Raw genomic sequence first — 25,733 nt, forward strand, 5'->3', positions numbered from 1 at the left:
GGATATTGAGAAAAGATGTCAGAAATGTTTGGGATTAATAATTGTGAAGCACAATGGTTAGAAATCTGACATTTGGGATTATCATTTTAACCCTGATAATGCAGCCCCACGTTTTAGGCATTTAGATGATGTTTACTCTGAGCCGCTTAGAATAAGCTTTAAATCCTGGATCACACACGTTATAGGCAACGAAACGTCCAAATGCAAAGGTCAAAGCAAATTCACGACGGCAACAAAAATGTGTATGTGTATGAACAAGTGAGGGTCAAGACAAATTTCTTCTTTTTTTTTTTCTTCCAGTGAGACTGATCGAGAGGCCGGCAGCCAAAAGACGTTTGACTGCATGAAGAGGCCGAGTGACGGGACCCTGGTCCTCACCTAGACCCCTCCCACAACCCTCCCCCTCCCCCTCCCTGCTGCCTGGACATGGTGAGCCTCCTATGCATGTCTGCTTGTCTGTTTGTTTATGTTGTGTGTTTTTAGCCGTTAATAGACTCCAAGTCATAGATGTTGAATAGCTGTTTACACCCATAAAAAATACAGCAAGAAGTTTTTTTACTTGATCATGCTGGTGATTGTGTATTCCTGACCATTGAAAATATTCGTGTTTTGGCTGATGAGGATACACAAACTGTGTAGTTTCTTTTTGAAACCATTATCTTTATTTGCAAGCTGCTTTAGTTTGGAGAGCGCTGACAGCAGAGTGTATTTGAATTGTAATAATGAATTGCTGCCATATTGGACTCTTAGAGGCGGCAGGATAAGCAGTGGTGAGCTGAAACACCTTCATCTACCACGTTGAAACACTTGATGAGTATTAGGTCCCATTCACATGTATGTGTGGTACAGCACAACAGACGATCCTCCAAAGATTTGAGTGAGGAGTTTTGATGTATGATTTGACAGTGTACAACGTCTGAAATACCCCAACCCAGTTTGACTTAAAGCTTCCGTCAGCTCAAGGAGACGGTTACAAACACACTTGATGCTTTTATTACCTCACAGGATGACAGGAATTAAGGAGACTGATGAAACAAAGGTCACTGATAAAAGTTATTAACTTGTGCGCACAAGATCCATATCTTTTTCACAGAGGTATAATAACTTGTTTGCACAGTTTAAAAATATCACCTTTAGGGGCTTAAGGAGCTCCGTAGTTTTCTCTCTCAACAAACCTGATCATCCACAAAGATCAGAAGCAGTTTAGGGATTTCTGGCACAGCTGCATCCAAGGTCAGTGAAGGAGGGAAAGTCTGATGAGGTGAAAACTCCAGTAACACTGGTGGTACAGAGAACAACATTTATTGTGAGACCAACACATTTCAGCCTTCATCAGGATCATCAGATAACAAACTGATGTGTTACCATGGTAATGTAATGATGATTCTGATGAAGGTCTCACAATAGAGTTGTTCTTAATAGTACAAGTGTTGCTGGAGTTTTTATCAAGAGTCAGTCAGATTAATTGGATGTTGTCAGTATTAAAACAGTAGTTGTGAAACCTTGTGTTTGACAAAAACACAAATACAGCAAAAAAGCTTTAAACGATCGACCGAGCTGGTTATCAAAATATCACCAAAACACTTTAGTCATAACAGTGTAAACACAAAAGTGTTGATTTACTTCAGTGTAAGGGATTTGGAGCTATTAGAAACAGAAAAAGACAATGTCTGTTTTACATTTTCTTGTAAACAGCAAGTGAATAGGGAATCCACTGAAATGGCATTTTCTTTTTCCATATGTCATGATGTCTGTTATTCACAGGCACGTAGATGGAGATCAGTATTATTATTTTTTTTTAGAAACATACGTGAAGAAAATAATATTTGTGTAATCTCTGCATATGCCTTTTATCTCTTGAGAGATAAAGCGAAGAGAAGAAAATGTTAAAGGAATGATTTCTCATGTGTGTGTGATGTGTTTAAGTGAACGGCATCCACCGACAAACCCTGCAATGCAATTAATTAAAGCAGTGAATGTCGTTATCTTCTCATTTCAGTGCGAGACTGAACTACCAGCTGTCTTGTAGGTAACAAATAAAAAAAAACGGCCTGCTGCCGGGCCGGGCTGGGATCCAGAATCAGTGCTGAGGCCATGAAAGTCTTAATCTTTGATTTAGATCTCATTAATGTTTGTGTGTACGTCGCTGTGTTATGGTTGTTGACGCTGCCCACACTTGCCGCTACACAGCCTCAAATGCCCCTGGCAGTTGAGCGAGAGATTAGCTAGGTCGTGATGAATGACCCTCGCAACTCCAGCACAAGCCCCAGAGACTTGTGGCCATGAATTATTAAAGCACCATCATAAATAACTCACCGTAATGAGGGCGTGCTTACACGCTGCGGGCTGGGAGAGGGGGAGGAGAGGAAAAAAGGGGGAAAGAGAGGACCAGAGATGAAGGAGAAGGGATGATTGAGAGGGATAGCAGTTTGACCTTGGATTGAAAGCCCATTGTGATGCATTCAGGCTTGTAAAAATGAGCACCGCGCTAATTTTGTACATCAGCCCCTTTTTTTCCCCTCTCCTTGGAGAGAGGGCCCGTATCCCTAAGTACATGTCGTAAATGTTAATGTTAAGTAACGGCAGCCTGTATCTAGGCCACTCAGAGATTGGCAGCAGCACAGGTTGCTTCAGGTGTCGCTGTCATCGCGCAGACTGACGAGCGTTTCTGACACCGAAAACAAGTTCCTGCATTTGCACTAGAATGTTTGAGGCGGAAGTTGAGGAAAACAACACCAGGCGTTAAATTTAAAAACACCGTGTTCACGTTCAAAGGAATGTGTTTTGCTCTGGTTTTCGTTCGCTTCCTCCAGGAAGTTAACAAGGTTCTCTGTGATTACCGGAGCCAGCGTGGCTTTGATGGTGTCAGATGGTGATGATGGTTATCCCTCTTTTCACCTTAAAACCAGTTTCTGAGTAAATAATGTGGTTTTAGGTTTATTTATAAGTAAGAATGTTTTTTTTCTAACTGCAACTTTGATTGTTTCTTATTTAGTCCAAAAATGTTTGATACTGTAGAGAAATTCTTTTCAGGTACTTTAATGTAACAAAGCATCAGGCTGTTTTCACTTATTAAATCAGTACGTGCTCGCTGACTGTTTAACAATCATCAGCTTACCCCTGGATGACATTTGTGCTGATTAATGATAACGATGAGGCAAATAGACCATCTCAAAGGTCACAAGTTGTGAAGGCCACAGGTTGGATTCCTACAGAAGCCCATTTAGATCCATCAGCAGACATGTTTCCTCGCCGGATGTCCTTGAGCTTCCCTCTGAACCTCCACCTGCTCAGCTGAAATGAAAGCATGTCGAAAATAAAAATGATAATGTCTCTCTTTCCCCTCGCTTGAACCCAGAGGTCGTTCCGGTCGTTTGCGAACGATGACCGCCATGTCATGGCCAAGCACGCCAGCGTCTATCCGGCCCCAGAGGAGCTGGAGGCCGTCCAGACATTGGTGTCCACCGTGGAGGGGGCGCTCAAGAAAGTCTCTGATTGGATGGATGGCCTCAACAAATCCTCAGGGAAGACCTCCATCAATAATGAGGTTGGGGACGATTCAGTGGAGAGAGATGCTGCCGAAACAAAGTACGTCCTGCTGCGTGTGCTCTTATTTTAGGGTTTTTTAATGTTTTTACTGTGATGATTAGTATTTTCATAAAATTCTGTGTTACACTGAATACTGGCTGTGTTTCCAGAGAATTTCATGCTTGCTCTTGTTTGTTTTTGTCCCTTCGGTTTCCTCAGCACAGTGCCTGATTGTTTCCTTCATAAAACATGTGTTGTGCTGTAAATCTTCATCGGGTGGATACGTGTGATGATTGGATGATTAAACGAGCTCAACAAACACTCATAAATTCTCAACATTTGGCTCGTGGCCTGAACATCCACACAGAGGCTTTGTATGAACAGAGCATCTAGAATGTAGATGGAGATCCAGTGTGGAGCTGATTTCATACAAATAATTTGATCTGGACAGAAAAAGGAAACTATATTGTTGATATGAAGGAGTAAATAAAGTCAGCAACGTTATTATAGCAAATTTACATCCAGTCGCTTCAACCAGAGTATAAGAAATATATATGCTGCTTTGAGCATCTGTTTACTTGTGAGGGTGCACAAGGGGCCACGTTATGTACATTTTGTCTTCTGCCCGTGTCCCTGAGGGACAACAAAGACATCCATAATCAGACCAAAATGATGGCACAGACTGTACCCATGAGTTTTCCTTGCTGGGATTCAGCTGAGGGATACATCCTGTCAGTCACATGCAGGTTTCTTGGTGGGACAGAACTTGATCAGTTAACCTTCACATGACGACCCTGATGAAGAGTCTGAACTTTTTCTGTAGTAGTTGAGAAAAAGTGAGATGGAATAGTTGCATTTACCGCATTTACATTTTCCGTTCATCGTAGTGAGTCCTGAGGACCAGGCTCTGTTTGTCTGTTTTCACCTCTGTATGGCTGTGAGAGGCTCTGACCCTGGCTGTCATCCATCTGTCCTCAGGCCGGATGGAACACCAGTGCTGTGCGGGGTGACACGTGTTGGTCTGGTGGCCAAAGGCCTGCTCATCAAAGGGGACATGGACCTGGAACTGGTGCTGATGTGCAGGGAGAAACCCACCAAACTGCTGCTGTACACTATCAGCGCCAACCTCCCACTGCAGATCCAGGTACACTCAGCCACACCTCCAGCACTGCAGTGTTCAGCACGGTGCATCCAAAATGAGCCATGAAAGCACAGCTGAGGAAACAACCTTGGGGTGGGGAGGCTTTAAAAAAGCATCTTTGTGATCTGAGTTTCAGTGGAAACACTTGTCCACAGAGAACAACCGCAAGTTCTTTCTTCTTCATAAAGGAGTGAGTCTGGTGACATTGAAGAAGAGATACGCTGACAGCCCTGAAGTGACGCATGACATAATAATAATAATAATAATAATAATAATAATAATAATAATAATAATAATAATAAATTATATAGATGGTCATATGATAGATAGTATATCAGGTACAGTATTTATTAGATAATACGTACAGTAATACACTCAGAATGTAGCATTAGATACACATTGCAACATTCAATTTGATCATAAAAGAGTGCAAAATGCACAAATTGACCCAACCTTTATGTATATTTTTGCATGCATATACCAGAATACCAGAGGGTAAGAGGAACAAAGACATCCCCTGACAGCTGTGATGTGTGGCTGCATGTTCATCAGTGATGGGTGATAAGGGAAACAAATGTGATGTGAAAGTCTGAGATTAGATTACATTGTTAAACAACACAACAACACTACATTTTTACACATTTTAGTCATTTATGTCTCTATTCTTTGAGATATTTTAGAATCAGAATGATATTAAGTCCATGAGATAAGCTCAGGACAATAAGGCATTATACAAACATGCTTTAGACAGAGAACAGTTTAAACAGAGCTCAGTTTAAAGCATTTAGTGCATTGAGATCTTCCTGAAACTCCAAATAGTTTTTGGAATATTTAATTTGACAAGAATGCAATAGGAAGCTTGCAGGGTTACACACCTTAAGCTAATGTCTGTCTGAACAAAATGAGCAGGAGGCAGAATGAAAGGAAAGGATGTGACCACAAAGGGAGAGGTAATATATGTAAACACATCGGCTCGTACCAGCTGAATACCAATGACACAGAGTGGCATGGACTACAGTCACAGAATTATCCACTCGACTTCAGTTTAAATATTGACCACCTCCATTTCACCACGGATCTAAATCTGTGTCCTTCTCAATCTGCCTCTCCTAGTATGATGATAATAATAATAATGATAATAGTATTATTCAGCTTTCATACAAGAAATGCAGCTCAAAGTGCTTTATAAGAAAGCAATGAAATGTTCCAAGTGAACAGCAAAGTAGTCAGCTGGGAGTCATCATAAAGAGCTGCTATTACTGCAGTTTCAGAGTAAAGAGCGCACTCTTGATATGTAAGATCAGCATTGGATTTATTAGCTTTAGTCATGAAATGAAAACCACTGCAAAAATACCAGTGATGCCAACTATTGTGTCCCCAACAAAACAATCACAAATATATTGTTTGATTGATATTTCAACCCACCCTAATTAAAAAATAACAACTCGATAAGTATTCCTCAAAGTCCTTATCTGACCCTCTAATCCAGACTCATTTGCGTGACGGCAGAACAAGTTTAAATCATTAACAGCACAAACCAGTAAAGAAAAGTTTAATCCTGAATGGAGCCAAACATTTTTCTGTCCCCTGAATAATGATGTATTACAGAGGCGTTTTGAGGTGAAATGAATAATTTCTCAGGGAGAACTTCTTTTTTTTTAATTCTTAAGCCAGATAGAAGGATTATTTTTAGTCAGTAGGAGAAGGGGATGCAGAGGAGATGATTCGAAGTGGATATGATATGAACAGGAAGTGGCCTGAGCTACTGAGACTCTTCTTGATTTATCTCTGCCATTCTGTCTCAGTGAGATGTTGAAAGCCCAGACTGCAATTTAATCTTCACACCCCAACTTCTGACCACTGGGACTCTCTCTTCACGCCACTGACTCGCTATGTCAATTGGATATGATGCATTCCACCAACCCTGGGAGCTTTGTGTGTTTTTACCATCCCAAATTGTTGGGATGGGATAGAGTTGTACAAATAATTTTATCAGAAGATCTGTACCCTTCAAATGGGTTTAGACAGAATTCCCCTTCCCCCGTGCATCTGCTGGCTAACAAAGCAGTGCTGACGTACACAGAGCCGAAATGTGCTTCCTGTGCCCCCATCTCAGTTAATTACCTGCCATAGCTGCCGTGCGTGCTTCATCATCAATGGAGGAAACCATTTGAGGCTCTCATTTCCTGGGCCAAACTGGGAGAGATTGACAAGCAGAGGGGATGATGGATAGGGTCATTTCTCACCGAGACGAGATAGAGAGAATGCACTTGAAAACATGCCACTGAAGGTAACACGAATCTTGAGGGAAAACAAGATAGTTTGGCGTGCTGGGAATTGGCTGGCTATAACAACAGGGGTGGAAACTCTGAATGAAATGTGGAGGAAAGCCACGTTGCAAACACAACTGTTTGTGCCTTTTGTTCCTCTGATCGGCCTATTTTATATCAACAAAAAATGTAGTTTGAAGTCAAATTGTGTATTTGTTTTTACTTGTTTTCCCAGCACCTAAATATCATTATTTTGTATGAATATCAGAAATTCCCAGATAAGAGTCAGTATCCAAACAATAGAACTCTATCAGTGCCATCAGTATCGTAAAAAAAAACATACTTACTGTAAAAAGTTTTTAAAAAATGGCTTCATTTCATGAAAATATTGGGGATTCTAACTTTAAGACACTGTCGGTGAACCCAGTACTACTGTGTCTGTTTCAAATTAAAATCCTGCCATGAAAGGGAGGAAATATTCCCTTTGAACCCATTGAAGGCTTCTATTGTGAAACATCTGTTCACTAAGTGTTACGTTTCATTGAGCAAGCAAAGTAGAAGCAATTGTAAGCAAAGACAAAGCAACAGAACAGTGAGTGACTGAGAGGACTCTGATGGAGTCAGCGCAGTGGAAATGCAAATTATCCTGAATTGATTAAGACAACAAGTAAACACGGAGGAAATGTTGAGTTTCCATTAACAACAAAAACCATCAACTGCAAATTGCTGAGAGAAGATTGGAAAACAGGGAGATTTTTAACTAAAATATGATGAAATATACTTTCAAAACTAGCAACATTAAGAAAAAGGCCTGTCTCTGAAGCCCTTTTAAATTCTCCTGTTCAAGTGATGTTTTTTATCACTTAGCTGCAGGTGACTTTTCCACCTGTTTCTATGACCTTTGTGAGAAGAGCCACGATGCTCATGAGAAACCTTAATTAGTGACCTCACAATGAATCTCCTCATAAATTTGTCATCGAGTCAGTCAGTCCTTAAAATGACAGGACGTTCAGGTGGGACACTGGTGTAACACACACTGCAGCAAAAGCATTTTGCTGGATTTTCATTTATACATGGATGGAAGTTGAAGAGCTAAGGAGGGAGACAACTGGCCTGATTAATCATGTGGTTGTACGAGGGAAGCTTTAATTTGATGGCATTCAGTTCACATGTATCGAAAGTTATACAGAGATGTAGAAGTCTGACTGGTTATAGCCTGTTTCAAATAAAGGCCTGGTTATCCCTGTAGTTGAGGTAAATAAAGTGTAGTTATTGAAATGCATTTGAGAATGTATTTACCAAAGTGTTTTATTTGTAGTCCAGTGATTGTGCTCTTTAAGGGACCTTGTTCAGAGAACTTGTTCGAAACACATCGTCCAACAAAGTAGAACGGCAGAGTCTTGTACTTTACAAACAACAGGAGTCAATGTTGCGACTGTGATATTCGATTTTTAATTAATCGTGCAGCCCTGCCTTGCAGACAATGACGGAGGACAAATATGAGGTGCAGTCGTGCGTGCCTGAGGCAGCCATCCGGGTCTGCAGCACCAAAGACCCCCAACTCACGCTGAAGATCACCCTCTCCTCCTTAGCCATGAGGGAAGAACACAGCGCCACAGAAGAAGGTATTGACCCACCCCCCCCCCCTCCCATTCCTCCTGCTGGGAAGGACGCTTCCCCTGTTTTTATTGACCTTTTTGTGACAAAAGGCTGAGAGAGAGTAGAGGGGTGAGGAAGAGGGGGCAGGGTCATACTGGAATATAAGGGTATGAAAGTACTATGACACCTGAGCTTGATATGGGACATAATCTGGGCAAAATTGGGAAGGATGATACACTGAGAGGGCTGAAAGCTGAGAGGCAAACAGGGGGAAAAGGAGAAGGGATGATATGGATCTGGGTCAAGTGTGGTGGAAATAGCAGATGGCTGGTGCAGGATGATTTCCGCAGGGGATATGTTGGGTTGGGATTGGTGGAAAAGGAGATGTCTGTCTCAGGTGTCCTCTTGTATCATACTGCATGTGATGAGAAAGGATTCAGAAATCCAAAAGTCAGAGTGGGAAAGTTATTCCTTTTTGGGCAGACGTGTTAAAAACAGACAGAAATAAGTATATTTTAAGGAATCAGTCCCTGTTCAAGTGAAGTAATACCTCACACCAACAAGACAATTCATCTTAGTAGCTTTATAAAAATCACCGCATTTGACAAACATCAATGAGAAACCTGAGTGTCCTTTCTGTCCGGTGTCAGATGTGCAGCATCGGTGCTTGTTTGTTTTCTCCCACAAATGGATATGATATTAAAAATGAATGAAAGGCAAGTCAAAAGTGAAGAGCTGCCATTATGGAACAGCGAGTCTGATTGTGGTCCCGCTCTCAGTGGGAAAGATTGAGTCGAGCCATCACGAAAGGCAGAAAAATGGATTGTGCCAAACAGGAGAGAGCGGTTCCAGAGCACAGCTGTCGAGTGCAGAGTCACATCAAGGAGAAAACCATTTTTCCTTCAGGTTCAACATCCTGTCTGCACAAACAAGGACACTGTTTTGTTTTTTTTTTTCTCATCCAAGTTTGTTTTAGTGTGAAACCCCATAAACACACTGTCCCTCTATCACTCCTGTACACATACAAACAGGAGCAGAACTGATCATCCGAACTGTTTCCTACACTTGAAAAAAATAGAGTTTGAATAGGTTATTAAGATTTCAGCCTTAGGGCTTCTTCTAGATGGTTCCCTGAAGAATCCCCGTATTTAGGGTTTATGAACTCTCTTCAACATCAAGGGCTAATGAATCTCTTATTGAATCTTTTATTTCTTCTTGCTCTTTATAAGCAGCAAAGAGAATATTTTTAAACATTCAGGTAGTAAAGTTAAGAGAAACTCTTACTGACAGGTGTGCCTGAACAAAGAAATATTGCACATTTTAATCACTTTATTGACAATATTTTAGTCCTTGTACCTTTGTAACAGATTAAATACATGTATATATTGAGCCCCTGCCCTACCTGTGTATCTCATATATGACGGTTCTTCAAGGAACCCATTCAGGAATATTTTTTTTCTGGTGAGTAACCCGTAACTCGCCTCCTTTGGCTCTTAGCTGACCCCTGGTTTTTAGAGTATTCCTCCTGTAGCTGGCCTCTGCTCACTGACTGTTGGTTTTGTTGCCGTAGCTCCGCAGGTCAACGCGCTGTGTGGATTGACACTTCTCTGCGGCCCCGCTGCTGATGAGGCGCCCCCCCCACCCAGCAGCAGGAAACCCCGGGTACAAGGGGCTTCCCCGACAACCAAATCAAACCAACCCACTCACTCTCTGCCTCAGACATGCTCCTCTACCCCCTCCTCCCCCCTTCCTCTGTTGACTGGACTTCTCTCTGGGTCACCATGAAATTCTGGTCCATGTCTACTACCGAGCACATAGACTAAAAGGACAAAATGTGTACTTTAACCAGCAGCCCATGTCCAGATCTTTGCTTATTTCCTTTAATACAGGGGCTGAGCCCTCTCTGTTGGTCAATTGTTAAATTATTTATTGGCTCAGAATGACATCCCATAATTTCATGTTGTAAAAATGGTCTTAATTGAATTAATCTGATGTCCTGGTCACTAATCAAAATTCCCCTAAGCTGATGTCAGGGAGAATTTAGTGGGGGTTGTCCTTATCTGTATGTGGTCTTGACCAGTGAGTGATGGTTCCTTCATGGCCTGTCTCTGGGAAACTGCGCCCACAATTCGTCTGCATACCAGGCAACAAAAAAGAAAGAAAATTAATTAAATTAAGGTTATTAACTATACTAAAATAACAAGTTTAAACACATAAATATTTCAAAGTTCCAGGTCTTTCACAAAAGAGCTGGAAAAATCAAATCATTATTTCTGGAGTCTTGAGTGTGCCACAGGAATAATCCTGCAATAGTTCTGTTGCTGCTGTGAATTGAATCTAATTTAGTTTGTAGGTTGAACTCGTGTCTAAATGAAAGCGAATCATCTCCAAATGAAAGCTAATCAGAAAATGGAAATCAAATGTCAAAGTGAGAAACAGTGAGGTGAGGTGGGATGTGATAGCAGACAGTAAATGGATCTAAGTGAGCAAACTAGGCCTGAAACAATCATCATTATTATTATTATTAACAACAGTAGATTAATGTAGTAGTAGAAAATAAAAAAAAAATAAGTCAGAAGCATTTATCATTTATATTTATATACAATACACAGAGTGAAATGTGCCAAATGCTGTGTTCATTCTAATGGAAGTCCATTGTTAATGATAAGCAATGTTTTGACTGATCATTAGGCCCGGCTCTGGGGATCAGGCTGTGGTGTCACAAACATTCTAACCCCTCACCTGATGTACCTTAACGCTGCCTTTGAAATCCGTCTCTCACTCAAGCAAAGGATGGATAGTCAGCTGCTGGGCCACGGCTACGTCTCTGCTGAGGCAGTTCATTATTTGATCAGTCGATGGAAAGAAAATGAATCCTCAACAGTCAATTATCAGTCTTGTCAAATGAGAAATGGCAAAAATTCACTGATTCCAGCTTCTCAGATGTGATAATTACTGTTTTTCAGTTTTATGTCATTGTAAATTCAACTTCTTTGAGTTTTAGACTGATGGTAGACAAAGAATGTGAAGTTATAGTGAAATGAAGAAGCCTTTTTTGGCTTGTGGAAAATTGATATTTGGTGTTTTTGTTAAGTGAACTGCATTTGTGTCGTGTTTTTCTAGTCGATTGACCACTCAAGGCGCTTTACAACACATGCCACATTCACACACACACTCACACACACCCTGATGGCTGGTGCAGCCATCAGGAGCAATTTTGGGTTCAGTATCTTGCCCAATAACAATTCTCCATGCAGCCCAGGATCAAAGCATGGAGCCACAGCTGCCCTGGATTCGTCACTGTTTGCACAACTGATTAATAAGAAAAAATGATTTGATAGTCATTAATAACAAAAAGGTTATTTGCAGCTCTAAAATATGAAGTGCTATTGGTAAATCTTTTACTACAGCAACTTACTACAGCACATTTCATTTTAAAATCTGTTTTTACTTTCAAATCTTAAATAAATTCATCAGTTTGATAATTGATTGTAATTTTAACACTGAAATGGGCGTTATTCATATTTTCCTGTGGCATGCTTGAGACTCCATTGATTACTGTTAGAGAACGGTATTATGGAATGGTGGTTTGAATGTTCATTGTATTGAAAAGTTGAGTCCAGTCCAGAGTTTGAGGTATAACAGCAGAGGAGAAATGCTTCACCTTACGTGGTCATGAGTGCATCCTTATGTAGCATCAGTCCCTGAACCCTGGCATCATGAGGGCCACAGAACAGCATGTTCCTAAGTGATCCTAAGAACCACTTCTACACTTTTTAGTAACTTTAGTTCCTTTCCTCAAAGTATTTTTTAAGAAGAAAAAGCAATTTAATGGCTTTTTGTCAGGTTTCACTTCAGTTCCCAGTTTCATTTGTTTTGAGGTGTCCAGGTGCACCGAGCAAGCAAAACTGAGAGTGTGCACCTAAAAGTGCTGGATTAAAAAAGTTTACTCTTCCATCTTACTTTAACCGATCGTGCCATGAGCTGCAGATTTCCTGTCAGAGTGGTGCATTATATTACCCAGAAGTCCCAGGGGCAGAACATGAAGGTCCTCAGTCCTTGGTCTTGGAGGAGTGACACGGGACAAACCCTGTGTCTCTTATCAGCTCCTTCGTTTGTCTTCCACCTCTTCCATCCTGTTCAGCTTTCACTACAGTCTCTACAGCAACAGACTGCTAAACCACACACATCGCTCCTCAGCTCACATTACTGCTGATGAATCGCACGCAGACGGATAAATTGGAATTCGAATACTGCATATATCTCGAATTAGAGACTACTGTGTAACCTCCTCCCTACGAGCAGGAGCTTTTTAGAACGCTCTGTGTCAGCGTTACTGTCAGCTTTGTAGAAAATAGCCGTGATTTAATCTCTGCCGGCTATCGCTCATTGGGAGAGATCTTTGAACCATAATGAGACTGATTCCAGTGTGATGGGACATTTATCAAGATTTAATACGCTTCAGGTTGCAGAGATGTCACTATCTTAGATTTCCTGGATGAGATCATTGATAACTTGTGAGCCTTCACGCCTGAGCTCTGCAGTGTGGTCTGCAGTCTGTTCCCCCTTTTGTTCGTCTGCTTGACTGTCCCACAGTGGGCACCCCTTAGCTGCTCCCGAGAACAAACAGCCTTCACTTTCTTTCCAGGATGGCGTTCTCACTCTCAGATGTTTATGTTGTCGTTGTCATCTGCTGTCACTCTTCTTCTGCTGTCGTTCTCCCATGGCTCGGCCTCCAGTCATGGCAGGAGAGCTCCCCACAGGAACCCGGTGTGGAGAGACTGATTCAGTCATACATAAACATCTGACCGACCCCGCAAGAGTGAAAATACTAGCATGGCGCCCCAGAAAACTGCAGAGCAAGCTGCCTTTTTAAAGCAGGGTGGCTTTTTTTTCCTTCAAATAGAATAGCTAATGTGTCTGCACTGTTCCCTGCCTGTCCCCAATCTCAGCCATTCCTGAGCCAGAATTTCACAATCCACCAAATGTCTCCCTGTTCCAAAGTGTTATTTTAATCTTTAATCTGGCTTTTGGTCCTGAGTCGTTGCCATGCTCTCATTTTCGTCCTGCGCCGTAATTGATAACACACTAATCTGGCGTGTTCCATCGCCTTCAGCCACTGATCTGCATCTAGAGTGAGACTCCGGCCGGGCAGCAAGACGCATGCGCTCACGTCTACTCCGGTTCCTCCTGTCAGTGTTATGAAAGATCCTGCCTTGTGCATGAGAAACCCCGCTCTCCCAGAAAATCACAGAATCTCTCAAATTTCCCCTCTCTTAGCTCATTCGGTCAGATCAGTGGGTTTGCCTAATAATTAGCTGTCCAACCCTGCTGCCTGTGTGTCTGTGTGTGAGCTTGCGAGGTCAGTGTGGTCACGCTCAGTCTGTCCTGTCTCATCCTGTCCCTCTCTCCAGAGGAGGACGATCAGGAGGACAAAAAGGAGAAGCAAGAGGGCAAGGAGGAGGAGGAGGATGTCCTGGACAGGCAGAAGTGCCAGGCTGCGCTGGCTTCGCTCCGACACTCCAAATGGTTTCAGGTGAGAACAGCTTAGCTGATGGCACACTAAGTGTCTTTACACTCTGGCAGCCAGTCTTACCCTGAATATTCAACCCTGTCTCTGAAAAGTACAGTTTGTATGCTTCAATGTGCAACAGCAAATATGTTTTGACGGAAACATAATGGCACAGAGATTTGGAAGAACATCCGTGCCATTTCTCAGCTTTCAAGGAATTTCTTCAAATATTGCCCAAACATTCACTTGTGTCAAGGATGAACTAATTACATTTTGGTCAGAGGGCACTGTGACCTCACGTCCGTTCCATTCTTGAATTCATGAATGTGATACCTCAGGAACACCTGGAGGGAGAGTCATTCCATCTGGCACTGTCATACACTTGGACTCAAGGATGTGACCATATTTCATGTTTGGTCAGATACTGAATTGGTGACTCTTATCTTGGGTGTCCACCTTCAAACTGTGCTGATTGTACAGATCTTCTGTGCTGCCGGGTTGAAGATGTGTGTAAAGCATCCATGTTTTACAGTTTGTAGCATATCTGAAGCATTGTAGTCCACCACATTGGTTCTGCTGATATTGAGCTTCAGGTGATCGTCGTTGCACCATGTGATGAAGCTCTCTATCAGTCCACCATTTCTCTTATTTAGAGAAATTTTAGGGACAGAACAGGCAGCATGGAAACAGTAGAAATGTTATTTTTCAGTGCAAGTAGAACAACATGGCAGAATGAGCTGTTACTGTGAAGGTCGTGAAGAGATTTTTCAGCAAATCAAGTTTCAGATGAGCTGCAACTCTGCAGACCTGAGTGAACTGAGAGTTCTTCCACTCCCGAGGAGGCAAGAGGGAGACGAGAGTCAAGGTCAGGTGAAGCAGTGAACAGCTCCCCTCAGGGAAGGAGAGCTGAATGCCAAGTGTTATCAGAGTGAAGGGCTGCACTGTGCACCGAAGGTGAAGCAGTTCAAGGGGATTCTCTTTCATGTATTCACACAGGGCTAATGTGGGCCGCGGACCTCCACTGATCTATAATAACTGCACATACAATTAGTGACGTTCATCTTATCCTCCATCCACAATGTCTGGAAGGTTTAAAAGAAAGTACCTCAATAAAATGATGACTTTATTGTTGCGAATAGTCATTCTGTGCAAATTGAAAGTCTCAGTAATCTCCAGTGTAATTTGCTATTCAGACGTTCTTCAAATATTTTAGCTTCGGTAGAACATTGAGAGGAGCTTTGTGAAGCATTTTTGGAGCAAAAAATTGTAAGATCATTGCATCTTCTTTTGCAGAGTTCAGCAGGTTTTATCATTATCACATGTATATTCATGTATTTATCATCATTTATTATCCAAGCATTTTAGTTAAACAGATTTTGCAACCCACATTTCTGTCTACTTCATGTGTATTATGACGAGGTTACTCTCAAATTCTTTTGTTCGTTTCTGTCATCTAGCAAACCACCTCTGTTATTAAGAAATATCAGATAATGAAGAGGGATCAATGCGTGCCTTTGAGAGTGACCTCCGTTTAACTCTGAGGTGCAAACAGTGCAAACTTCACAAAGCAAGAACCTGAAGAAAACTGCAGTGGTGTTGGAGTTGTTTGACCAAGCTAAATGTGTCTGTGTCTAATTTCACTGTCAAAAGCTGCTCATTGTGAAATCTTCCATGTTCTAGTCTTGTTATCAGTATTTTATGCAGAAAAGAAAGATTTTGCATAGGATATCGCTTTGGCTACTCCAGAGTGCATGTTTATACCCCCCAGAGGCTAAACTTACTAGAATTTCTCCCAGCAGATAAAGTTGTCACAGAATTGAACATTATCAAGCTAAATATCAAAGTCAGTCTCTCACAATAGTGTCAGCGGCATATTGACATTTCAGGGGTTGTGAAAATGCCTCCGCGGGCACTGGATCTCACATCGCCGAGCCCGGGAAGTGTCATAGACACATCCTCTTGGAGTTTGTGCTGCTCAGCTAGACTGCCGTCTTGTTGAGATGCTCCTCATGCTGTTACTAAGTTTTGTCTGTCTGTCCCCTCAGGCCAGAGTCACAGATCTAAAGTCCTGCGTCATCGTCTTGAGGATTTTCAGAGACATGTGCAACAGACTGCCTGGGTGGCAGCCTCTCAAAGGATGGGTGGGTGACAGCCACCGAATCAGAATGGCTTGTAGTACAGGGCTCATGAAGATCTCACATTCAGAAGATAGACAGGAATTGCATAACTTTGCCTGGTGTGCATGTACAGAATGTGTAGTAAACTCTGTGTCTCAGGCCCAGAAGCATGACTGTAATAGAATGAGTTTATGCGTTGTTGAGTGTCTTCTCTGTCTCTACCTCTGCAGCCTCTGGAGCTGATCTGTGAAAAGGCCATAGCCACCTGCAACCGGCCGCTGGGTCCAGGTGAGGCCCTGCGTCGCGTCATGGAGTGCATCGCCTCGGGGATTCTCCTGCCAGGTCAGTGGTCAGTCCTTCACAGAGCTCCGAGCTCTGTTTGTTGTCTGCATTTGCACTTTCTCCCTCTCTTCTGAGCTCCAGCATCTAACATCGTTTATGAACCCTGGGTGTGCTGCCCATAAAAAAATGCTGTGAAGTGTCAAGTGAGACTTAGAGGCAGCACATATAAAATTAACAGGACAACAGACGCAAAGTTGAGCATTAACAAGAGCACCAAAAAAACATTGATGTTCCTCAGTAACGAACCAGAGCAACAGAGAGAGGAAAAAGAAACAGAAGTTCCAGATAAGTTTTAAAATCACTATCTGAACCGTCACTGACAGAGTAAAATCACTTTGATGTAGAAAAGCTCTGTGCTGTCAGTTTGGGGAACAAGTTGTTTATGGCCAGAAGACATAGACTGGAGAAATAATCCAGCAGTCATATTTTGGTAATTGACCTTGAACAGGTTCTGGTAAATTGTCAGATGAATCAAGAAGAGGTGGCAGAGCTTTGCACAGCAAGGTGAACTTCTGACCTCCCCCAGCTGAGACCAACGAAAAGCTCTAGGCTGCCTGGCAGACATGGGTGTCAGTTCCCGCCTTTAAAAATAGGCGATGGTGTGCCTCAGTTATCAGGGTCCTGTAGTGTTCAGGCTCCATCTGAAAGCTTATTTTATGGTGCTGGCAAAAAGCGCCTGGCCGAATCAGAAGCATTGTGGATTTTCATCCTGGTTGTGAAGCAGCGGACCAGCAATTTATTGTTGGAAAAGGCCTCTATCCATGACCCTCAGAGTCTTGTTTGGAGCACTGTGGGAATACAGGGTGTCAGAGCCACTGCTACAAGCCGTCCAGACCTTTTATAACCAGATCAAGGAGAGAAGCTGAAGGCACAGCCGACTTTTTTTTTTTTTGGTTTTGGTTTGAATCATGAATTTTGATACGGTGGATTTAATTGGCAGTGGAAATGATGTATTTTACAATATTCTCTACTAACAAGGGACATAGAAAGACACAACAAGCATTAAAAGTAAAATGAAAAGATTGTTTTTATGGCGGCAAGGCACTGACTGGAAATGAGTCAATTTTTAATATGTTATTGTAACACACAAACAGGGTTCTCGTGAAGGCAGCATATGGTATGCCCTCTGTTTGATACATCCAACAGTTTTAATCTTGTAAATGATTAAATCCTTTCTGCCAGAAATTAATATGTGAGCCGTCGGGGGTTAGGAGTCAAGCATAGTGAATGAATCCAGTAATCAGACCCTCTATTCAGAAAGCTGCGAAATGAAAATATAATGTGACAGTGAAATTGACAGAAGCAAGGACACTTGAAGAACAGTGTTAGAAAAAAATTTAGAAAAACGTGTTTTATTGCACTTGAATGAGTGGAAACTTAGGCTTGTAATGTTCCTGATAAGTGATCCGTGCATCTATACTAAAATGCACGTTTACTACGACTGCACTTTTCTAAAGGGATTCAACACGTGTCCATTATGAATGATGTGCCTGAAGTGGAGCGGTAGCAGCTGTCAATCACCGCTGAAGTCTGAAAGAACACTTTCTTTCACTCGAGGGCAACGCCAGGCAGCTCAGTTCCACCAACAAATAAAAAGTTTGTATGTAAAGTTTGAAAAAGGAATCAGCCCAGAGACTGAGAACGAGGCTTAGAAGTAAGCAGGCAAATAAACTAAGAAGCCAACACACACAGAAACTGCATTTTTACTCTCCAGAGAAACATTGAGAAACAGATCTTTAATGAACGTGTTTTAGGATAACCTCAGTGTTTGGCTGCAACCTCTTCGCACACAGGGCGTCCCAGAGATTCATGGCCTGGGCTGTGGAGTGTCGGAAGTGATGCAGTGTGGTATCACCTACGCTCAGTCTTATCGTACTCTACGGTGAATTAATAGTTTCCAAATTGGGGTGCAGATTCCCTGAGGGCTCCGTGAAAGAGTCCCAACATGAATGATTGTTTAACATTTACTTGTATTTCATTCAGTGAATGTTGGTGTTGGAGCATATCCTCGGAGATTTCCTTTTTATTGTAGAGCAGTCCGTGTGAAAAATGTTCCCCATCCAGCTTTAATTAATAGAAAGATGTTCACAGGTCTGGTTTTTTCACCACCGCCTCTCTTTTTCTAATCCTTTATCTGGGAAACCATCACTTCCCATGTTTGATCAGTGCGGAGCAGCAAGTTTGTCTTTGTGATGATGTGATTGGATTTTTTAAATGTGTTTCAGGGCCTCCCTCAGCATTCAGATGCCATGTTGTTCACAAAATGCTGCTGAATCATTGACGAGTTGCCGCTCAGCAGCAGGAGTCAGTGAATTATTTCTGTGTGTTTTCTTGTCTTGCGAAATGAAGCTGATTTGGAAGTGCATGTTGCTGTTTGGAGGCCTCTCATGTCTGAGTCACAACCCGATTTGGAAACACTGATACGGCTTCTCTTTACAGGAGGTCCAGGAGTTCATGACCCCTGTGAGAGGGAACCCACAGACGTCCTGTCTGGCCTCAGCGCACAGCAGGCTGACTCCATCACAGACAGCGCTCAGGTCAGCTCTCTCTACCTACCAGCCCCATCTACTGCTGTCGGTGCCGTCTTCCTCTGCAGGGATGAAAGAAAATCTGAGGCCACAAACAGAATCAGCATTTCTTTAGCCTACAAAAATTTATTTACATCACCAGTTTTTCAGCCACTGCACAGTGCTGCTACAGTTTCTGATCATTTGAAGCTGAAAAGTTTAATCATCTTTTTTTCAATTAATTGTCACAAAATAGCGCAGGGAGTGTGGCAAGAAGGGAGTCCATGCAAAGATGCTACTTAAAACAAGAGTCGTTTATTAAAACTAAGGTTACCTCAGATGAGCAGCTGGGCGTGTAGATAAAGTGTTTGGCATATTTGCTTGAAACATGTGCTTGATCTTCATTAAGCCGCCCCGATGAAGACTCTGTGAGGTCGAAACTAGTTGGCATTCTAATGAATACACTGTTAAGGCTGCCTGTACCGAAGCAAAAATATTGAGGTTTGGTACCCAGCTCCTTGGAGTTCCTCAGCTTTAAATATAGATAAGTTTACCCTCAGGCTTGATTTAGCAAGAACAACTCAGAGATTTGAGGTGATGCCTCCTCTTGATGATTAGGAGAAGGAATTCAAACAGCCCGAAATATTGTTTTTATTACTTTCACTGGTTTCAGAGAGATGGTAGACTCTTGTAGTCTGACGAGATACTTTTGTTTTTCATTTAGTTGTCTCCCGCTGGAGCAGTTAAAGGTTTAATGCCCTGCTCAAGGGCACTTTGACAGTAGCTTTGAAGGAAGATTGAAGCATTTCCTGTCAACATTATCCCATCTGCTCCAGGAGCATGCACATTAAAAGCTTCCATTAGCAGGCCCTCGTCTCTCACCTCTGGGCCGCAGCCGCCCAGGTTTTAACTGGTCCCAAAGGTGATATAGCTTCCTTAAATTTCATCAAGTCTGGGATGAAAAAAACATTACAACTGCTGCATGAAGAGCTGCTCAATCTGTAATAAACAACAGAGAGACTTGTGAAACACAAACTCACTCTGTGTGCAAAATCATTAAAGAGAGTTCTTGTGTGATTTGAAATTTAAAGCCAAGTTGGGTATTTTCAGGGATCATTATAGTCCAAACATTAAAGTGTAGTTTAGACACAGAGTTTCTTCCTGGGGGTGAACTGATGCTGTAAAACCTCAGATGTCGTCTGATTGTAGACGTACTTTTAACTTAACTTACATGATAGAAAGTCTTTCATTGTAGCTGCTGCTTGATGGATGTTGTCTCAGCATCTCGCCCTCAGAGCATTATAAAAATCCACTTCCTGTTTTCCTGTAATAAAACCAGCCGCAGACGCTTACTTAACTGAGCGTAATCTTTAGCTGCACTGAGAAAGGAAAACTCAGCCTCAGCCATGCGACTCGTGAGACCATGAAACATCTCACCGGGGTGTGCTTCCACACCGCCCACTGCACCAAAGTCAGCATTTCTTCCAGGAAATCGGACGAGCAGCGCTCCCCCCGTGCTAAACTGATTCAAGAAGGGTTATTTAAAGCAGGTCCCACTCCGGTGAAGCCCTGAGCTCACGTCAGCACTATAAATAGCTGAGTGGCCACAGAAGTCCGGACTCTGACCTCAGATAAGCAGCCCCTCAGTGCTGCGGAGGCTTGACGAACTGGCGGCCTAATTAGCCACCTAATGAGCGTGGGAATGCTCTTCCCTGTGTACACCCACACTGACACTACTACTACCACTGCTGCTGCTAACCCTGCTGCTGCTGCCGCTGCCACTGCTTCAGCACAGCACACAGAACAACAAAGTCTGCCCCTGGGCAGAAAATGTGGGCTCAGCGCTGAGAAATATGAAGACATCCTCAAATTCATCTTTTCCTCACTCTGTCTCTCTGTTTCTGCTTCCCTGCCAGTCTGGGAATATTTTTCTTTCTTTTTCTTTTCCTCCTTTGTTTGTGCCCACTGAGTGTTTATTCCCCCCTCTATAATGCATGAAGTTTCTCCCCACAGATTGAGTTGGTTTACACAAACATCGGGCAGCTCACACAAGTTTCCAGGAAATTAAAGCGCATTGATTGGAGAATAAATGGTATCACTGCTGCCTGTTCAACTCTGACTGCAGAGTTCTGTTGCTTTACCTATATAGAGATGTGCCCTTATTCTGTCTGGTGTGTGTGTGTGTTTGTGTGTTTTTCAGCATGCGTTACGCCTCCTAGCCTTTGGACAGCTTTACAAGGTCTTGAATATGGATCCTCTCCCTGCCAGCAAGCCCTCACCAAGGCTGTTAGAAGGTGTGTGTTCAGTTGTGTGTGTGTGTGTGTGTGTGTGTGTGTGTGTGTGTGTGTGTGTGTGTGTGTGTGTGTTTTCAAATGAATCTGTGTGAGTGTGACGGTTTGTCTGCATGCTGCTCAGTCTGTGTGTTTATGTGCATAATTTCAGCTTTCATCTCTGTGTATCCATGTGTTTCTGTATTTGCTTTCCTATATTTATCTCCTCAATATTTTCTACTTTTCTCCCTCCTTTGCCATCCTGCAAAGCAGCTTGTGTTACTCCTCTGTTAAATACATTTTGAATATAGATAATGACGATAATGATATGTTTAGATGACACGTGCGTCCTCTCTCTCTCAGCCTGTGTGATGTTTCAGGTGATCGCTCTGTTTGTTTCCACTCTGCAGGCGGCTGTCAGAAGAGGATTCGGGAGGATGTCGGGTCAGATGACAGAGACTTCATCAAAAGGATGAAAGGTGACTTTGACCATCAACTCGCTTGTTTCAAAGAATCACAGGTTGCTCAGAAGCTCTAAATCCTCTTCCTCTCACCTCTGAAACACTACAGTGGACTAGTGGAGGTGTCAGAATACAAATAACTAAACATATATGTGGCCAGTTGTGGCTGTATATTAAATGCTGCTCATTCACATTGAAAAGTCTTCCAGGAACGTGCACTTACATATATTTGATTTGCAAATGCAATGTGTTGTTGGATGTTGTTGTGCTGCGGCAAAATGTTCCACTTTTTTTTTCTCAACAATGCTGCATTTTGTTGCCAGAGTGCTGACACAGTGAAATAAATGAGGGGGCTGATTTTTTTAGACGCAGAGCTAATGTCAGTCTGCAGGCCGGGACTGGCCATCAGGAGCACCGGCCCGCTGTGTGAGGCCACTGTCAAGAATGCTAAATGAAATGTGTAAATCAAAGCAAAAGCAACAAGGGGCAGCCGCAGTTGTGACAGATATGTTCATGAGCAGGAGACATGGTTAATGTTTAAGAAAGAAAAACACTAGCAGAGCCACCCTCAGCATGTCGTTAGTACCCCAACCCTTCCTGAGCTGATTCTGCGCATGGAAAATCATATAGAAAATAAAGAGCTGGCGACTGTTTTCTGTCGGGTGGAAGCAGCTCCGGTTACTCGTGACCTGAGTAAACACCAGCTGCACAGCAAACACTCCAAAAGTGCACAAAAGTTATTATATGAATATTTATTCCTTAAGTCTTAATTATGGAACTGCAAGTGAAATGAAGACACTTAGCTGTTTTAACTATTTTTGGTGTTTTGTGTATTGTAGTTAAACTAATTGATGTTACTGTCATAGACAAAGTGGTTTCAGCGCACATGGCGAGTAGAGATCGGTCTGAGCCGACGTCAGATTATCACAGTCTGACCCTGTGAGTACAAACAATGACCCGTGCTCTTGATGCTTTGTAAGATGCCTCTCCACCAAGATTGAAAACTATGAAGCATGCCAATTTTTAGGATGGAAATGGCAAAATAGTCCATGTAAGCACAAAATGTTGGGTGTCGGGCTGATATTAGAAGCCTATATTGGTCAATCCCACGTCTCCCCAGGAGAAGTGTTTGTCTCTGAACGGTAGACAAGTGGATATTGATTGAGGACTTTGTCGCTCAGATGTACTTAATGACAAAGACAAGCGGCTCTGATGTTGTTCACCATGTGTGTGTGCTGGATAGCTGTAAACTACAGCTGACTGTAAACAAGGTGCTCTCTGTCAGACTTTGTGTAAAAGGTGGAAAAGTGAGTCAGTGGAGCTGAAAGAAGTGAGCAGTGAGGCTGAGCTTTTCTTAGAATCAGGCTGCGCTGTTTGAGGGGGATCAAAACGACCTGTCAGGTTAAAAAATGACATCCTGCCGTCAGACACTATTCACTTCAATCTCTGTATCAAAGGAGAAAAGGCACCCTGACCCTGCCTGAATGTAATCGATTGTAGGCCAGCGTTTGAAATTCTGCCGTCATGTCTGATATTTTCACCGGATCATAATAGGAATCCAGTTTAGTGCATTGAATTGTCACCCGCTCGGCCTGTATCACTGTATCTCAAATTGGCTTCATTCACCGTATCACACTGCTGCACGAAACAAGTTCAAAAAAAGAAGTTAAAATTCTTCAAGGAGCTGTTGCGGCAGAGGCTTTTAAGTGAAACGTTTCCTCGAAGCAGAAAATGTGTGAAGTTATCAGATTTCCAAATAGCTGCAAGTGAGAGAAAGAAGGAGGAAAGGAAGCTGCTGGAGCTGAAAGAAGCGTTCAGTGTGCTTATCAGAAATGAATCTGCTCCCCTGCTGAGGTTAAAAAGGCTCTGTGTGTCAGGATCAAAGATGTGTATTGGTGAAGTAAGTAAGTAGTATATAAGTTGTATATGTGATATAGAGAGAATACTGTGATAAACCACAGAATTCAATAAAAACAATGCATTAGCAATAAAGTATCATTATATAATGATGGAGGTAATACAATACAACGTTAAATGAAATGGTGTTAGATATATTACTACTTTTTATACTACTACTCCCATAGTAATTGCAGTGGTACCCTCATATAAACAGGGATATGGTGCAGGTGTGTTGTTGGAAGGACAAAAGTATGAAAGGTTAACACTGGGGATGTTTTTGCCCTGTGAACTTGGTCTGGTAAAGTAAAGGAGCTTCAGCAGCGGTATGTTTTATTTGGCAGGTCCTGCCACATGCTGAAGTGCAGTCATTGATGTTGAAACATTGATGGTACATCACTGAGATGCCTAGAGAACTTTAAATTTCACTTGTCATAGACAAGTGTGCATCTTCCTCCCCTTAAATAAGGAAAACTGCCTCTCTGAGCACCCTGAAAGTTCAGTCTCGGTCAGTCTTGGGCTCTTTATGAACAGAATGTTGGAGGTTGCTGCACTACAGAGATACTCACGTCATTTGACAGTTGCAGCTCTATAGCTCAGATCCAATCGACCAACCTCACATTATAGTTTCGTTTTATCTGTAACACGGACGCACTCGATGTTTACTTGGCACTTTTATAGTCAAACAAGAGAAAAGGGAGAGGAAAAAGTAAGAATGAGAAATGTTGGAGAAACACCTAACGTGCCTCTGTACTGGACAGAGGAATCAGAGGAATATCTTAATAAGACGTGATTTCTCTTATCTGATGCCAGAAATCAGCTGCACTGGCGGAGGCTTTACTTTCACTGCTGTCATCACAGAGAGCATCAGTTTAATGCATACCTGCAGAAAGTTGGGGAGCAGCACCCCAAGGAACACAGTGGGCTTTGCATTGCCTTTCATCAACAGAGGAAGGCTTAGCTGTATTATGACACAGTATTATGTAGTATAGTCGGCCGGTGATGCCTTCTTGGCTAATGTTAATAGGAGCGGGAAAGAATAATCACAGTACAGCTACTGCAGCCATATCCATACCGTCATAGATGTAACCACAAATGCAGTAGTCCGTGCACTAACCATCTCCACAGCCACAGCTTTGCCCAGCAGTCCAGGCAGAGCAGCTGCTCAGAGCCAGTGTCTGGATACTGTCAGCCACTGGAAGGGGCAGCAACATCATCTGAGTGTCACATCATAACTTCTCTGTGCATTATCTGCGCAGTGTTTCCCTAAACTAGGTTCTGACTGGACTGGACCAACACAGAGATGTTCTCATGGATCAGAGTGATCACAAAACTTGATGCAAAGGAACAAAGAAGATAGTGGAGAAAAGAAATTCCCACCATGACCTTCAGCAGCTCTGTGCACTTCTCTTTAATACAAGTGTAGTTTTCCATCAGTAGCATCAGCTCTCTACGGAGCGTGGCACTGTCATTGCTGCCGACTCTGTGCTGTGGCAGTGTGTTGATCCTGATTTCTTCACTCTTCATATTGTCATATTTCTTGGCTGACACAACATCATGTGGCGCTGTCAAGATGTGATTTACAGTGTTGTGTGTGGACCCCCGCCTGCTCTCTTCTGCTGATAGATTTTGCTTGGGTAGTATTGTAGCCGCATGGTTTTTGTACAGACTTTCAAAGTTTCCCCTTTTCAGTTTTTCCAAACATCTGAATGGCTTCTGAAGATGTGTGTTTCCATCTGTTCAGCAGGAAAATTAAGGTGGTTTTCAAACTTATTGTCGGTTTGCTCTGATCTGAATCAGTGGATGAGCTCGTGAACTTTCCATTTGGCTCACTTTCTTTTCATACGGACAAAAATTAAAGCAAACCAAAATGCACCCACTCCTTGGTTAGTCTGTTTGTAGTAAACACGCTAAGAAGGCCTTGAAGAAGCTCCAGTCTGCCCAGATCTCAAGAACTGAATGCACTGGTTTGCTAGTCCAGGTCAGACCTCATTGCCTGGCTAGCTGCTAGCAACACTGATTTGAAGCACACCTGGCTGCGGGAGCCGTTTAGATCAAACTTGCAGAGTACACCTCTGAGCTGGGTCAGA

General features: G+C 42.6%; 1 protein-coding gene across 2 annotated transcripts in view; it reads left to right on the forward strand.

Moving 5' to 3' along the window:
• The window catches only part of LOC143320798 (spermatid perinuclear RNA-binding protein-like), a 76,736-nt gene that overhangs the window by 32,669 nt on the left and 18,334 nt on the right, over nucleotides 1-25,733 (forward strand). For both annotated transcript variants that reach the window (XM_076730745.1, XM_076730746.1), the window contains exons 2-11: nucleotides 301-429; nucleotides 3,359-3,588; nucleotides 4,507-4,672; nucleotides 8,420-8,564; nucleotides 13,953-14,074; nucleotides 16,096-16,191; nucleotides 16,398-16,509; nucleotides 18,949-19,046; nucleotides 21,217-21,310; nucleotides 21,697-21,765. In XM_076730745.1, coding sequence (XP_076586860.1) covers nucleotides 427-429; nucleotides 3,359-3,588; nucleotides 4,507-4,672; nucleotides 8,420-8,564; nucleotides 13,953-14,074; nucleotides 16,096-16,191; nucleotides 16,398-16,509; nucleotides 18,949-19,046; nucleotides 21,217-21,310; nucleotides 21,697-21,765 — 1,135 coding nt within the window. In that variant the 5' untranslated portion in view covers nucleotides 301-426. The remainder of the gene's footprint in view (nucleotides 1-300; nucleotides 430-3,358; nucleotides 3,589-4,506; nucleotides 4,673-8,419; nucleotides 8,565-13,952; nucleotides 14,075-16,095; nucleotides 16,192-16,397; nucleotides 16,510-18,948; nucleotides 19,047-21,216; nucleotides 21,311-21,696; nucleotides 21,766-25,733) is intronic.

This window comes from Chaetodon auriga, chromosome 5, assembly GCF_051107435.1.
Source record: "Chaetodon auriga isolate fChaAug3 chromosome 5, fChaAug3.hap1, whole genome shotgun sequence".
In the NCBI taxonomy this organism is placed as follows: Eukaryota; Metazoa; Chordata; class Actinopteri; order Chaetodontiformes; family Chaetodontidae; genus Chaetodon; species Chaetodon auriga.